Consider the following 15,117-nt stretch of genomic DNA (forward strand, 5'->3'; position numbering starts at 1 on the left):
TCCCCATTACCTGAGTCCAAGTCCAGATCATTAAGGTTTAGTCTGAGTCAGGTTGGGCTCCAGCCTCCACTCTGGTACAAAGGGCTGACAGATAAATCAGAAAAGTCGCCGTCAAACACAAATGACACAACTGTCAGTGTTTCAACACACACACACACACACACACACATTAACACTAACACTAACACAACAAAGTCTGAGAGCAAGTCCAAGTCAGCAGTGTTCAAGTCAAGTTACTACAACACTGGTGTAGCTATGAAGTGCAAATTTACAGGAGGTTCTTTTGAAAGAAATCAGCCTAAAACATCTTATCGACTGCTGCTGGTTAGAGGTGAGTATGATGTGTACAGTACATCTACATGAGATGTAGAAATGATATTAAATCTGCCACAGTTGTAAAACGCTTGTTTTTTTTTTTTTGGTTTGCAATGGTCTCAATGGTTTGTTGGGATTCAAGTAAAACAAGGAGATTGTTAGAACGTCTAGATTAAAACCTCGATACCAGAAGCATTTAGGAGGCAGGCTCATCATCTGGAGCCATGATGTAATGAGGACGAGGGCGGGACATCCAGGTGAAATGATGTTAATGACCTGGACGCTACAGCGTCCACACATCATCCCACTGACGCCCCTTTGAGATGAGACAGACCAGGAGGTCGTTGGTGATCAAATTAGTGATGACGTTGGTTCTGTTCACTGGGAACAGACTCATCATCACTGGTGAGGAGCATTTCACATTTTGACCTAATTTCCCCTCAGCCCAGTTTCCTCAAACTCCCATCAAAGCTGGTCGGTTCAAGAGCGTCAGACTCGATCACAAGTTGTCAAAAACTGTGGGAAACTTTTAATTAAGCTACATTTAATTATACATGTGGTATGAGACGAAGTACTGTTGTGTAAACATCCATCAAAGTAAAGCAGGGTGTCATGTTCTTCCCTCTGAGAAACACATTTACTCGATTTTCAAGGTTCAAAAAACTAAATCCAAGCAGAACCAGCAGAACCAGCAGAACCAGCAGAACCAGAACCTGCAGCAGCAGATGGAGTAGCATTCGCAGCAGAAGTGATATCATCAGTAACAATGGTACTAATATTAGTACAATATTAGTAAAGGTACTAATAGGAGTAGAAGAATACCAGCACGTGGTAGTAGTACTGTAATGGTAGTAGTAGCAGTAGTATCACCATAATCAGTTGTAAGTGGTAGAAGGTGGTAGTTGTAGTATCAGAAGTTGCAGTAGTAGTATTGGTAGTCGTGGTAGCAGCAGCAGACGTAGAACAGCAGTAACAGTAGTAGAAACAGTAGCTGTAGTACCAGTACCTGTAGTACCGGTAGTAGTACTTTATCAGTAGTGGTAGTAGAATTAGCAGTGGTAGAAATAGTTAAGTGTGGTACATTGAAGTACTGTGAGGCAGAGTCTCGTTTCACCAGATGTTCTGCAGAGGTGGAGGCTGCCGGACAGGACAGTAGTACTACCAGACACGGTTGGAGCAGTAGGATTAGCGGTCATAATACTGTAGAAGTAACAGTATAAGTAACAGTATTAGTACAAGTAATAGTAGAAACATAAATAGTAGTAATAATAGCAGTGGTAGAATAGTAATAGTAGTCGCAGTAGAAGAATAGCAGCCTACAAATGGTGGTAGAAATAGCAATATAAAAAGTAATAGTGGTAGTTTGATGTAGTAGTAGTAGTAGTAGTAGTAGTAGTAGTAGTAGTAGTAGTACTCTAATTTGAAGTAGGAGGAGGAGAGTGACATTACTGTCAGTAGTCATATTAGTAGTAGAATGATGGTAGAGGTAATGGTACTTTAGTAGTAGTAGAAGATGTAGTAGTATCAGTTGTCACCAAAATAGAAAAGCAATAGTAAATAGTATCAGTAGTCATTGTTGTAAAGTAGCAGCAGTAGTAGCAGTAGTAGTAATGTGGTAGTATCAGTAGTCATAGAGAGAGAATATCAGTAGTAAAAGTAACCGTGGCAGTAAAAAAATATAATAGTGGTGTAGTAATAGAAGTAGCAGCCTAGAATAGTAGTATTGAGTACTAGCATTGCGTAGCAGAAGGGTAGTAGACCTAGTAGTAGTAGTAGTAGTAATCAATGTACTTCGTGTATTAGACTGAGTGTAAAAGTTCAGAGCGGTGAGTCTCTGCTGTGTCCTTCTCTCTGGTGACATCCGTGATGTGTGGGGGCTGCGGATCAGCTGGTCCGTGCTCCAGCAGGGCCACGGCCACACGGTCGCACCACTGAGGAAGCGTCCATCACCGCGCTGCCTCCTCTCCTGATGCTGCTGCGGGGACTGTGCTCACACCAGAGCCTCCGTAAGCAGATTTGCGTTTTAAGCCGTTGGCTTCTGATTCGCCCGCTCTGCGGGGAGAGGAGGCTGCGGGGAAACCGACCCACACAACGCTCCGACACCAGCGGTCCGCCGGTGTCGGTCCGGCGGCTGTGAGTGGACTGCGGAGCGGGGCTGAGGGGACGGATCACCGGGGACCTGGTCACTGCGCGCTGAGTGGATCCGCGCTTGGAGAGCGGAGCGCACGGGTGGACGAGCCCCCACCCCACGGAAACACTCACACCTACCACACCTGTGGCCCCCCCGCTGATCTCGGATCGGCTGGATACGGATCATTGATGAAAAGCAGCCCGGACAGAGCCGCTCTCAGTCTGCCACCATGTCGGACAACTCCACGGGCGTGAACCCCCCCACGCGTTATAACTTCCCTGCGCTCGTGTTCGGGGTCTTACTGATAGTGACCGTGACCGGCGGGAACGTGCTGGTGTGCCTGAGCGTGCGCCTGGAGAAGGCTCTGAAGACCACCACCAACTACTTCATCGTCAGCCTGGCGGTGGCCGACCTGCTGCTGGCGCTGCTGGTGCTGCCGCTCTTCGTTTACGCAGAGGTAAGAGCCGCGCTACAGGGGCCTCAGGGGCCAGGGGGGCCCCGGTGGGTTCACAATGTGCCGCGATGCTTTGGTTTGATGTGTGAGTGTGGATCTGCTGTGGCGGGAAGTCAGGAAGCCCCTCCACTGAATTCAGCTGCAGGTTTGCAACCAGCAGCTTCTCTTGCAGGGTGTCACTGAAAGAGACGCACGGTGACTGCAAACTTACACAGAGATAACAAAACTAAAAGAAAGAGACAAAAAAGAGACGCAAGACGAGTGCAAAGATGTGCAAAGTGACTAAAAAGACATGCAACCCAACTATAAAGAGACTTAACATGACTGTGTAGCTCTGCTCCCTTGCAGAAGAGGTGGGGGCCCTTTTCAGTGTCTGTGTCCTGGGGCCTGTTGTTGTTGTCTCACAGTCCAAACCTAACACCTGCTGATGTGTCACAGTGCAGACAGAGCACTTCATGTGCACCGGACTCTATATTCCCAACTAAACGCACACATTTGAGATATCTGGGGTAAAATTATAAACAGGATCTCATCTGATTAAAGGAAGTTGCGAGTCACACTGACCAGAAACAGGTCATCATGTCACAAAACAGAGGACGGGCCGTGCAGCACTGAGCCGTGCTGTCTCTCTCCCCTCCTCAATCAGGATTCATTAAGGACAGGGGGAAAGTGGGGGATTCATACTGGTTGTCAGGAGAGGTATGATCCATAGATCACAATATTTCCAGGCAATAAAAAGCTTTAAAGTGTGTAATCTAGCCGTTATTAAAGTATTAAAAGCCACCTGCCTGCCTGTCTCTGTAAATATCTCAGTGGCTCAGAGACGCCCTGCTGAGGCCTCCCCTCCAGTCCTCCTTAATTAGCCACATTTGTGATCTTGTTACCTGCATGTGCCAGTGGCTGCAGAGAGCTAATCTACTGAGTGTCACACCGGTGGTTTGTCCACATGCTCTGAGTGGATTAGAAAAAAAATGTCAGTCTGGAAGTTAAAACCTCCCCATGTTCCCCTGGTGAAACATCAGACAGAGAGGAGACTGTGGACAGAGCTCCGTTCTAAAGGAGGAATGTTTGTCTGAACGGGGAGCTGCAGTGGTGCAAGCACAAGAGGATTACACATATTTAGACTCAGATTTGGGGCAGCTAATGAGGTGGTGTTCGTGCGTTTCTTTTCGTTTTCTGTGTGTGTGTGTGTGTGAAGTTTCAGGGTGGAGTTTGGTCCTTGAACATGCTGGTGTGCGACGGCCTGATGACCATGGATGTGATGCTGTGCACCGCATCCATATTCAACCTCTGTGCCATCAGTGTAGACAGGTAGGTGTGTGTTTGTCTGGTCGAGGTTTGTATAAGAGTATGAATCATCCCCTGCTTCTCCATGAGAGGCACGGCAGGCCTTTACTGTGGAGGCCAGGGGATGATGTGGTTAATTATTCCACTGCAAACCAAACTTAAAACTAAAATCCTATTTAGAGGAAACAGTTGCACTTCTCCTGCATGAATGTGTTTGTTTGCACAAAACTAATTCAGGAAAAAGGCAGAAATAAACACACTAAAACTTTTTTTTCAACCACTGGATTTCCTGAATTTGTCTGAAGCAAACACTTGGTTCACAATCTGTTAGCAAGAGAGAGAAAATAAAAAAAAACAATGCTCCAAATTGGTGATTATAAGGTGAGTGAGAGATGATAGGACACAGTGTAGAGAGCAGCTGGTGAACATAGTGGAGCAGTTAGCAGCTAAAGAACCAGATATTTCCCTCAGGACTTCATCAGGTTGATAGAAATCTGACTTCAGATAAATGCTAATGTCTCTGCGTATGTGGACAGCTACTGTCAAACTTGTTCACCACATCAACTGTCATAAGGGAATCATTTGTCAGTGTTGTGTCCACAGTTTGATCCAAGTTCTGAGGTGAAAAAAAAAATCAAATAATGCAGATTTAAATTAAATCAAGACACATCTGATGAAATAAACAAATCCACAAATCTAATGGTCAGAAACTGGAAAGACTTTAATTCTGATGTGTTCAAGTTTGTTCAGACAAGACGGATTAATCAGTTAGTGACCAATGTCTCCAACACTATATGTTGTCGACTGTGATGCTCTAAGATTTGACTGTGAAAGTTGCTTCAGTTGCTTCTCTCTGATCCTGGCTTGTATGAATCCAAAGAATCTTTGTCGGTGTCTTTTCAAGTCCATGATACCAACTTTGAAACTTTTATAGACCGATCGAATCGGTTTGATACTATCAAGGATGGATAAATGCCTCATCATTTAATACTTAAGGAGTAAAAGGGTAAATCTCAACAGTGTCAGTGAGCCAATCAGCATGCAGCATGCTTGGACCAAGATCTAATAATGCTGGCGATTGGCTGTTTTATTTACACAAACATGTTTGAGTGTGTAAAGAGACTGAAACAGAAATTTCCACTGTGATGTGTGTTGTAATAGATCATTGGCATCATTAGGAATCAGTATTGATGTCAAGGTGTTGGTATCAGTACCAATACTGACAGTTTTTAATTCAGACTTTCTCTCAGACATTGAAGCTCAAGCTCAGATAAACTTGACAAATCTCCTCCAGAGCCACAAAGGACACGACACCACTGACGTAACAGGCTGAGTCATGCTCCTCATGATAAGAAAATGAACACTTGATGTGTAAAATCATTGAAGTTCCACTTTCAAACTGTGTAACAGGACAAATGAATAAATGTAAATGTGAAGTAGAAAACACAGCTCATCTTTGGACTTTCTCTCATAGATGCAGCCCTCAGATCCGAGTTTCATACACGACTATATAGTTAGAAATAATATCATATCAGTTGTATGAATACTTTATATTATTTCATATTTACTGCTTCTGTGGGAAAATGTCCATTCATCAGATTACTGTCCTGCAGTCCACTGTCACTCAGGTTAACTACATTTGGACCTGATATTATTTTAACCTGGTTGTAAATCAAAGTAACATTCATGCATTTTGTTGATACTAAAAAACTAAAAGTTTTATGTTTATTAATTATTGAAGCTTCTTCTCCCCATCAAACTCTGATGCTGCAAAAACAATAAACGTCAGTGTTAATGGAAAACAGTGGCAGCTAACAACATCTAAACATGAAAAACCTGTAAAAAGTAGAAATAAACACAGACCGCGACGTCCTGATGTACTTTGATTATTGTGTTCATTTCTTTCTTTCTTCAACTCCTCAAAGAAACTGGAACATTTCGAGAGGATGGACCGGAGCCAAAACATCAACATCAACAATGTTTTTAGATTTCAATGGAGATTATTGACACATTTTTAAAGCAGAGATGGTCAATACTAGTTGGAAGAACAAGAAAGAAGTAGCCCAAAGATATTATATTATTAGATATTAAGCAGTAAAGAACATGTGTTACTGCAGGTTGGTCACTTCTAATTCTCTGGTTTTGCAGGTTTATCGCAGTGTCCATCCCCCTGAATTATAACCGTAAGCATGTGGACCATCGTCAGCTCATCCTGCTGTCGGCCACCTGGCTGCTGGCCCTGGCTGTAGCCTCACCTGTCATCTTTGGCATCAACAACGTGCCCAACCGTGACCCCACCGAGTGCAAACTGGAAGACAACAATTATATAGTTTACTCCTCCGTCTGCTCCTTCTTCATCCCCTGCCCCATCATGGTCCTGCTCTACCTCGGTGTTTTCCGTGGGCTGCGGCGCTGGGAGGAGACCCGGAAAGCCAAACTACGCAGCAGCATCGAGGCCTGTAGGAAGCTGCAGCACGCCGCCGTCGCCACCGCCCTCCCCCCACTGGCCGGCACCATCCCGGGCCCTCTGCCCATGCCTCTGCCCAGGATCATCGAGAGGGACTTGGCCCAGTCTCGGCTGGACGACATGGACGACTACATACAGCAGGAGATTCCTTATCCTCGGCAGTACAGAGAGAACTCAGTGCCCACAGTGACGTTCAGCCAACAACAGCAGAAGAAGAAGAGAGCCAAGATCAACAGCAGGGAGCGGAAAGCTATGAGGGTGCTACCTGTCGTAGTAGGTGAGTGTTCGTACTCTTCCTCTCCTCCTATCAGAGCTCAGAGGACTTTTACAGCAGCAACAACACAGGCTAAATATAGTTACAGTCCATTAACTACACATCACTAGTTTACAGTCTACACTCTGGTTTTAAAGGTCCCATCCAATCTAAAGGCAGATGTCCATGTGTTTGTGATTATAAAGCAGCTCTAGGTTCTATATTAATACTGTGAAAGTATCAAAGCCTCAGTCCACAGAGAAATACACACAGCCTGTATTCAGAAACTGAGCCTTAAAACCAGCCGTCAGGACTTCTGCAACTTTGTGATGTCACAACAAAGCAGTCACTGCCCTCAGTCATGCCCCAAGCCCCGTCCACCTGGACCCACCATCCAACCTTACAGGATTTGGTTTCTCTGCTATATTCTTATTGGTTCACTCAGAAAACAGTCAGCCAATCAGAAGAGAGGATCAGAATCTCTAACATCTTCTACCCGAGGATGAACTAACTAGAATTTCGTGGTCAAAGGTCAAAGGTCACTGTGAGCTCACAAAACACATTTTTGGCCATAACTCACAAATTCATTCACTAATTATGACACAATTTGACTCATTATATGACCCATTTCACATTTTATATCCAAAAGGTCAAAGGTCAACTTCACTCTGACATCATAGTGTTCTCTGGTCATTATTCACAACTGTAACTCTCGAAGGAAAGATTGTGACCATATCTCCTGCAGCTTGGTTGGTTGGTGGAGGCAAACAACCGTGAGGTGGTGATTCTAGTGGTGAAAATAGATTTGATAAAATCTGTATAGAACAAAGTGTCATTAAGAATCAGTATTGAAGTCAAAGTATTGGTATCAGAACCAATATCGAACATTTTTAAAGGATAACAACCATCTTGTAATTCTGACTTTATCTCAGACTTTCAAGCTCAAGCTAAAATAAACTTAACATAAGACATGATGCAGCTGGTGTGAGAGGCTGAGTCGGTGAAGATCCGATGTCAAACTGTACAACAGGATGAATTAAATATGAAGTGACTATAAAACACAGCTCATCTAGAAATAAGATTAAATAATTAAATAAATATGATGGTGATTCACAAAACTCTGCTGTGGCCCTTTAAACATCACAGATCACTGTTTGTTTCTGGCCTCAGAAAACTATTTATTTCACAAAAATCAGCTCTGACAACCTTGAAATTCACCAATAACATTACATTAATTTGATAATTCAAGTCTAAGTTACGTCAGTGTCACATTGAACAGTTGCACAGTTTTTTTTCCTGACTGGCTTCACTGTGTCCTCATCTCCACATTTTGCTGTTTGTGGGACATGAGAACAGACAGTTTGACGCAGCCTGAGATCGGCTGACTGTGTTTATTTGCAGAATATCTCTTAAATCTGTTCACCGATTGAAATTTAATTTAGCGGGAAGTGTGAAGTTAGGCTGTCGGCCAAGGAGCCAGTGATTAGTTTCTTTTTTAGATAGAGCTTGTTTGTTCATATTCTACTGTTTCCTCATGAAATAGTGCTCATATGCAAAAGAAAACAGTCTGTCTGCCGTGATTGTGTATCACTATGATCACTATAGATTATTTTGACTTTTTTGGGGGGAAGACATTAGAAGAATGTGCAGCTTTGGCAGAAGTGTGAGCTCTCTGAGTGCCCTCTGAAAGCATTTTGCATAAGAGTGGAAAGCTATTAATATGTCACATGTCACATAAAACACAAAGAAAAAACTAGAATTACCGTCTCACGGTCGTGTGCGTCCACCAACCATCTGCAGGAAACGCACAATCTTCTCTTCCTGAGCTACAGAGTTAAAGCTTCAGTAGGGAACAACCTTTTGTCTAATTTGCTGAATCTTTCACTATATTCTGACAGTCGCACATGAAGCAGGTAATCCAGCTCCTCTGGCTCCACCTACAACTCGTAATGCGATTTGCAAAAACCCACCGCTCCTGGTTCAATACCACCGATCAGACCCAGGGGGCGTGTTGGCTGACTGTCAATCACAGCTCATGCACACGCTGCAGACAGGTTTACCTCCCTCGTGCACGCTGCCAGATGCACCGACTACACGGCTCTGGCTTGTACCCGTCCGTCAGCGTGCAGAAGCAGCTGAGGGGATGTAACTCTTCCTCTGAGGCCTGTGCCTCGGTCTCAAACCTCTGTCCACACCAACAGGTGAAAATGTCACATTTATCAAAGTGCCAGTGAGTAAAACGCTGCAGTGAATGCTGTTGCTTATCAGTAACCTCGGCTCTGTTAACAAGCTGTACTTTCAAAAACATCTCAACCTTATTTTTTATCCTGAAGTTGACTGTTGCTAAATAAACAGAAATGCTGAGTCTTACCTAAAGTATAAAGTCACTATCTAACATTATCTCAGAGTAGAGTAGGCGAGTTCTTACTTCCGTGTGTTCCACACTTTCTGGCGTCTCCGGTTGCCGTGGATACTGTGCACGTGCACCCGAGTTAAGATGCATGCACGCTCTCTGGCGTGTGCCACCTCCTCTGTAGTCGGGGAGGGCCTTGGGAGACAGTTTTGGAGCTCGGCAGAAAGTGGGGGAGGGACCTGAAACCTGTGTTTGTTCAAATTGTCCGCCTAAGTCCTGGATCTGCAAGCCTGCTGACTGCTGCTTTGAATAATGGCAAGAAGTGTTTTTTCAGAACATTATGATGTCACAATGAAGTTGACCTTTGACCATTTGGATATAAAATGTCATCACTTCTTTTATCCTTGCAGACATTTGAGTTAAATTGTGTCATAATTAGTGTATGAACTTGTGAGTTATAGCCAAAAATGTGTCTTCTGAGGTAGCAGTGACCTTGACCTTTGACCTTTTACCATCAAATTCTAATCAGTTTATCCTTGAGTCCAACTGAATGTTTGTGGCAAATTCCCTCAATGTGTTACTGAGACATTGGTGCAGAGGCAGAATAACTGACGATCAGCACGTGATAAAAACTTCATACTTTAACTAGAGATGATCTGACTCATCAGAAGCTTCTGTCTGTATTTAATTATTTGTGTTTTGATGATTAAGTGGGTGTTTAGACCATAAAACAAATCACGTGTTAAAAAGATGCTCGAGCTGCAGGTGAAATAGAGTCCAGGGAGAGATGCTAAAGCAAAGGACGTCAACACATCGACAGAGTCATCGACAAAAAAGTTTAACCTGGCCCAACAATGCAGCACCATCCAGCAGGGCAGTGGCTAATTAACTCTGTGTAAGTGCATGTTCCTGGGTGATAACTATAGACCTCAAGTCTGCTGCAACAAAAGATAACATGTCTGTGATAGCTGTCAGTATTATAAACTGATCAAGTCTCAGTGAAACAGAAATTAGAGCGTTTATCTTCAGTAATGAGACTTATTTCCAAGTTAACAGGGACTAAATGGGCGTGTTGTAAGAGAGGGACTGTAAAGGCTCAGCAAACACACAGTGATGTGGAGCTGAAGTGAGTCATGCATTTGTAGACAGCTGTTCACCTTCATCCACATCTTCCTCAGTTGTGTTGTTACATCAGGAAGATAATTAACATATAATCACGCGGATTTGGAAGTGTAAAGAAAGTTTTTGCAGCACTTATGATGGGTGGGGTCAGCGAGTCGCCCCAAAATCACATTTGATTTGTAGAAGTTTATGAAACCGATCCAGAGATTGATACGAATTATCAAAGTATTGAAAGGTTTCCATTTCCTGACATAGATAACTAAACAATTAACAGGAGACAGAAGTAGAAAATGGAAATGCAAGTTTTTAATGCAAGTTTCATTTAAAGGTCCCATATTTGACTCTTCTTCTGTGTTTTATCTGAAGTGTTGAACCACCAGAAGATATATTTGTGGCTTTAAGAACCAAAAACCATCTCAGTGTAGTTTTACATCTCCTCTCTCAGGCTTCTCTCTGGAGCTCTAGTAACAACAGGTCAGTCAGCCAATCAGAGGAGAGGATCTGAGCCTCCCTGGCTGACTGTTGTCTGAGTGATCCAATAAAAATACAGCAGATTTCAGGTAAACACTCAGAGAAACCAAATCCTGCAAGGTTGGATGGTGGGTCCAGGTGGGCGGGGCTTGGGGCGTGGCTGAGGGCAGTGACTGCTTCATTGTGACATCACAACAGCCTTGAGCCTGGTTCAGCACAGCCCTCATTCAAATGAAAGAGGAGGCTGTGATTAAAGTGAGTCTAAATGGAGCCTAACAGTTATTTCAGCAGCACAAAATGTTTCTATTTAACGTCTGACAGCGTTTATCAGGCAGGACGAGTGGTTCTTGTTCTTTAGAGCTTCTATAAACTATAAAGAGCCAAAAAAAAACCACAAAAGTGATTCTTTCTTTGGGTTCCTCTTCAATATTTGTAAGAAAACAGTACAGTTGCTATTCAGGAAGCAACAATTGACTCTTTTAAGAATTCCCTTTTATTTGTAGAAGATGTTGCCACACTAATAAATGTTTTTCATGTGAAAATGTCATCCCTCTGCTGCCAAGGAGCTTTGTGCCAAAGAGTCCAGAGCTGAAGTACTTTTTATTATGTTTATCCACCGAAGCAGGAAATGAAAAGTAAAATTGCTCCTGACAGTAGGTGAAGTGGTTCAAGTGCTCAACAGTTCAGTATGGTAATTACCACCCTGTTTAAAATCCACACTGCAGTAGCTGTGAGTTGCACTGAAGTTTCTTGTGTCTGGAGCCTATTAGTCAAACAGGATCAGGACATAAATTATAAATAAACTCCCCACACTCACGTTTTCAATCCTGACTGCTCCGTGAAACTTAATTGTGTTTCTTCCACGTGTAAACAGACTATGAGAAGTTTTACAGTTTAATTATTGTTGGTGCTGCAGCTCGGCTCAGGGAGCTGCTCACATTCATTCACTTCACTTCTTGAGTGCTGGGATAAAAGCGTCACTTCTGACCGACCGTCTCTTAACGGGCAGCGTCATTCCAGCTTAAAGTCCTCAAGCCAATTATTGCAGGACACATGATCTTACGGTCACACCATCACACCGGACTGAGACCTACTCTGATGTTTCACCACAGACAACTCAGTTTTACTCTGTAATTGCTGTTTGAAACATAAAAGCAGATTTTTTACAAACACTGGGTTTTACATTTAAATTTGTGCAGTGCTCGGCAGATTTCAGAGAGTGTTATATGACAGGACATAGTTGTGTAAAACCATAAAATCATCCAAACTGAAGAACAGCTGCAGAAAAGACTTTCAAAGTGCACGCAGAGAAGAAACTGTACCATTAATGCGCCGTACTGCAGAGCTTCTGCGATGCCTTTGTGCCTGAAATTCTCCTAAAAATACTTGGACAGAGCTACTCTGACAGAACCGAGCGCTGACACGGATCCCTACATTTAATACAGCATTATCAGAGCTGGCCTGAATGCATCTTATGAATAAGAAGCATGCATGTGTCCTCCTGGCAGTAGAGCTGTGGCACATTATGCAAAGTCTTAATCTCCTGGAAAGAAAGACATAGTGTTAATCTCATCCCTCAACCTCTCAGCACAAAGCTAATGAATCACTCAGATCGGTTTTATCACCAACGGGAGACGTCACCTGAGACAAATGGCCTCAGTTTGATTCAGTGACACAGTTATTTGTAGTCAGGGAACTGAACTTAATAAGGCGTGTCAACATTTCCAGCTTCTGCTTTGTTCCTGAAGATTAATTTAAGGCAGAACAAAATTACGTTCCAGTCTCTGGTCAGTTTATATTAAGTTCTCAGAGGTCGTATTTTTGCCTGTGTGTCTTTATCCTCTCTGTTCTCTCTGGCACTGAAATGAGTGATTTTCTTATGAGGTGAAAAAAAAAGTACACAAACCCTAAAATTTATTGAACACCCTCGAGCAGCGAGGTCTAGAGTTAAAATTATGAGAAGATGGGGTGGTATATTTCTGCTTTGTCTCTAATGAACTCTGTCTGGTCCTGAATCATTTAGTCTCACTGAAACATGTCATCTTTGCTCCTTAATTTGAGATATTTCCTGTTGAAGCTGGAAGTTGAGGCGAGACAAAACACAGGGGGAGAAAAGGGGTCATTAAAATATGGCCTATATGATGGTTTGATGGGCTGGAGTTTTTATTTCCCACCTACGCTTCCAGCATGAAGTCACGGCTGTATTCCTGCGTCCAGCTTCACACTTCTTTTCTTTGCACCTGTAAATTTTCACCTTTTTGGAAACAGATTGTTCCTGCAAACCGTGTCATGAAAGCGTCTATATTTAAGTCCGTGCCTGCAGGTTTCATTGTGCGTTCAGTCTGATGTTTGCAAGCCTCTACCTTCCATCCACCTCTAATCTCATTTGTTCTTGGGTTTACACAGATTTACACATCACACGTTCCAGCATTTCGTCTTGTCCTGTAAAGCTAGAATCTCCTGCAGCAGAACTGAAATCATACAAGTTAAATGTCCCGTCCTCTCTCCTCTGTACATGTCGTCTTTACACAGTTCTGCACAGCACAAAACTCTCTCTCTCTTTATTTTTAAAAAAGCTCTGAGCATGTACATGTGAGATTTTCTCATGTCACAGTTTATAGAATTAAGCTTTTACAAACTTAACAGATTCCGACATCTGTCACTTCTGAGAGGAATGTTTCTACTCTGGGAGTGAACATCACGTTGATAAAAATAATACAGGTGCCTTTTCTGTCTATTTATGGAGCGTTAATTAGCAGTGTTAGTTTACAGTTTGTGATAGATGACGCAGGCTCGCAGCTCAACACATCGAGTTTTAAATGACAACAAACTTTGACTGCAGAAAATTCCTGGTTGGTTTCTTTTTGCCTTTTTGTATAAATTACGTACAAATAAATGCTTTAACCCTTGCTTTCACATGCAACTAAAAAAAATAAGTAAATGAATAATTAACATTTCTGAGTGGTTGAACAGTCTCCAAACACCTCAGCTGGTCACAAAGACCAAATATGAAAAGATGATGTTTAGTTTTTTTTAAAATATCAGAATTAGAATCAGAAATATTTTATTAATCCCTCACAGGAAATTAATATGTTGGAGTGCTCCATTTCACATATACAGAATATAATAAAATGATAATAATAATGTGACCCCCCATCTTCAAAATAGAAAAAATAAAAAAATATATAAAGAATATTATCAATCAATATTAGACACTATATACATATTTAAATTGACATGACATTTACAGTACAGATTGAAGTTATATAGAGAATTGTTATCCGGAATATATGTAGGAATGTATATTTAATATTTTATCTAATCCTTTGTTTTTACTGTTTTATCTAAATGTTTCCTTGTTCTTACTTTATTTATTATTTTAAGGCTTCGACTGACTGTTCATTTCATTATTTATGTAATTGTATTTTGTAGGACCTAGAATGGAGACAAAAAAGGCAAAACTGTTGATATTGTTTTCATGATTTTAACTCCATAATGAATATTGTGACATATTTTAGCTCATTGTGCCACAATATTCTGTTAAACATTCAAAAAATGAACATAGGAGGTGCAGGTGTCATCATTCATCTGTAATAATTAATCCGTAAATCTGTTATTTGTTTTAAACCAAAACGGTCAGAATCAAAAATGGTACGTTTTTGGATTTTGGCAATTTGTTTTATCATTATTTAGTTTGAAAGTCGTTTTAATTGATTTTTCATTCTAAAGCAAAGATGAAAAACAAAATCACATGACCTACTCATTTCTTGTTTCCAAACAAATAACAGATTTATGGATTTTTTTTTATAGATAATCCGATGACACCTGAACCACAGGCTCCATCACTTTGTTTTAAAAACAAGTTCTGGGTCTGAAGCGTCTGACGTAACGTGATTTCTCCTCATATTTTCATGCAGGTTGCTTCCTGTTCTGCTGGACGCCGTTCTTCGTCGTCCACACGACGCGAGCCGTGTGTTTGACGTGCGACATCCCTCCCAGTTTGATGAGCACCGTCACCTGGCTGGGCTACGTCAACAGTGCCCTCAACCCCATCATCTACACCATCTTCAACACCGAGTTCAAGAAGTTCTTCAAGAAGTGTTTCCGCAGCTGCTGCTGACAGCAGGTTTCCCTCCGCAGATGCTGACCCAGTGAAGGACCTGGGACGAGATGAAGCTCCAACCTGGGCCGTCACACATGTGGTCAGATTAGCAGGATGATCTGAAAGTCGGAGGTTTCCAGTTTGACCAGTGAACTCCTGTAC

General features: G+C 42.3%; 1 protein-coding gene across 1 annotated transcript; it reads left to right on the plus strand.

Moving 5' to 3' along the window:
• Positions 1-1,798: 1,798 nt before the first annotated feature.
• Positions 1,799-15,117, plus strand: drd4b (dopamine receptor D4b). Its single transcript, XM_071489663.1, has 4 exons — positions 1,799-2,903; positions 4,099-4,211; positions 6,336-6,931; positions 14,771-15,117. Exons 1-4 carry the CDS (start codon positions 2,676-2,678, stop codon positions 14,971-14,973), a joined length of 1,140 nt encoding a protein of 379 aa, XP_071345764.1. The 5' UTR covers positions 1,799-2,675; the 3' UTR covers positions 14,974-15,117.

This window comes from Trachinotus anak, unplaced genomic scaffold (genome assembly GCF_046630095.1).
Source record: "Trachinotus anak isolate AG129_WGS33_773 ecotype Australia unplaced genomic scaffold, CSIRO_AGI_Tana_v1 ptg000011l, whole genome shotgun sequence".
Lineage (NCBI taxonomy): Eukaryota > Metazoa > Chordata > Actinopteri > Carangiformes > Carangidae > Trachinotus > Trachinotus anak.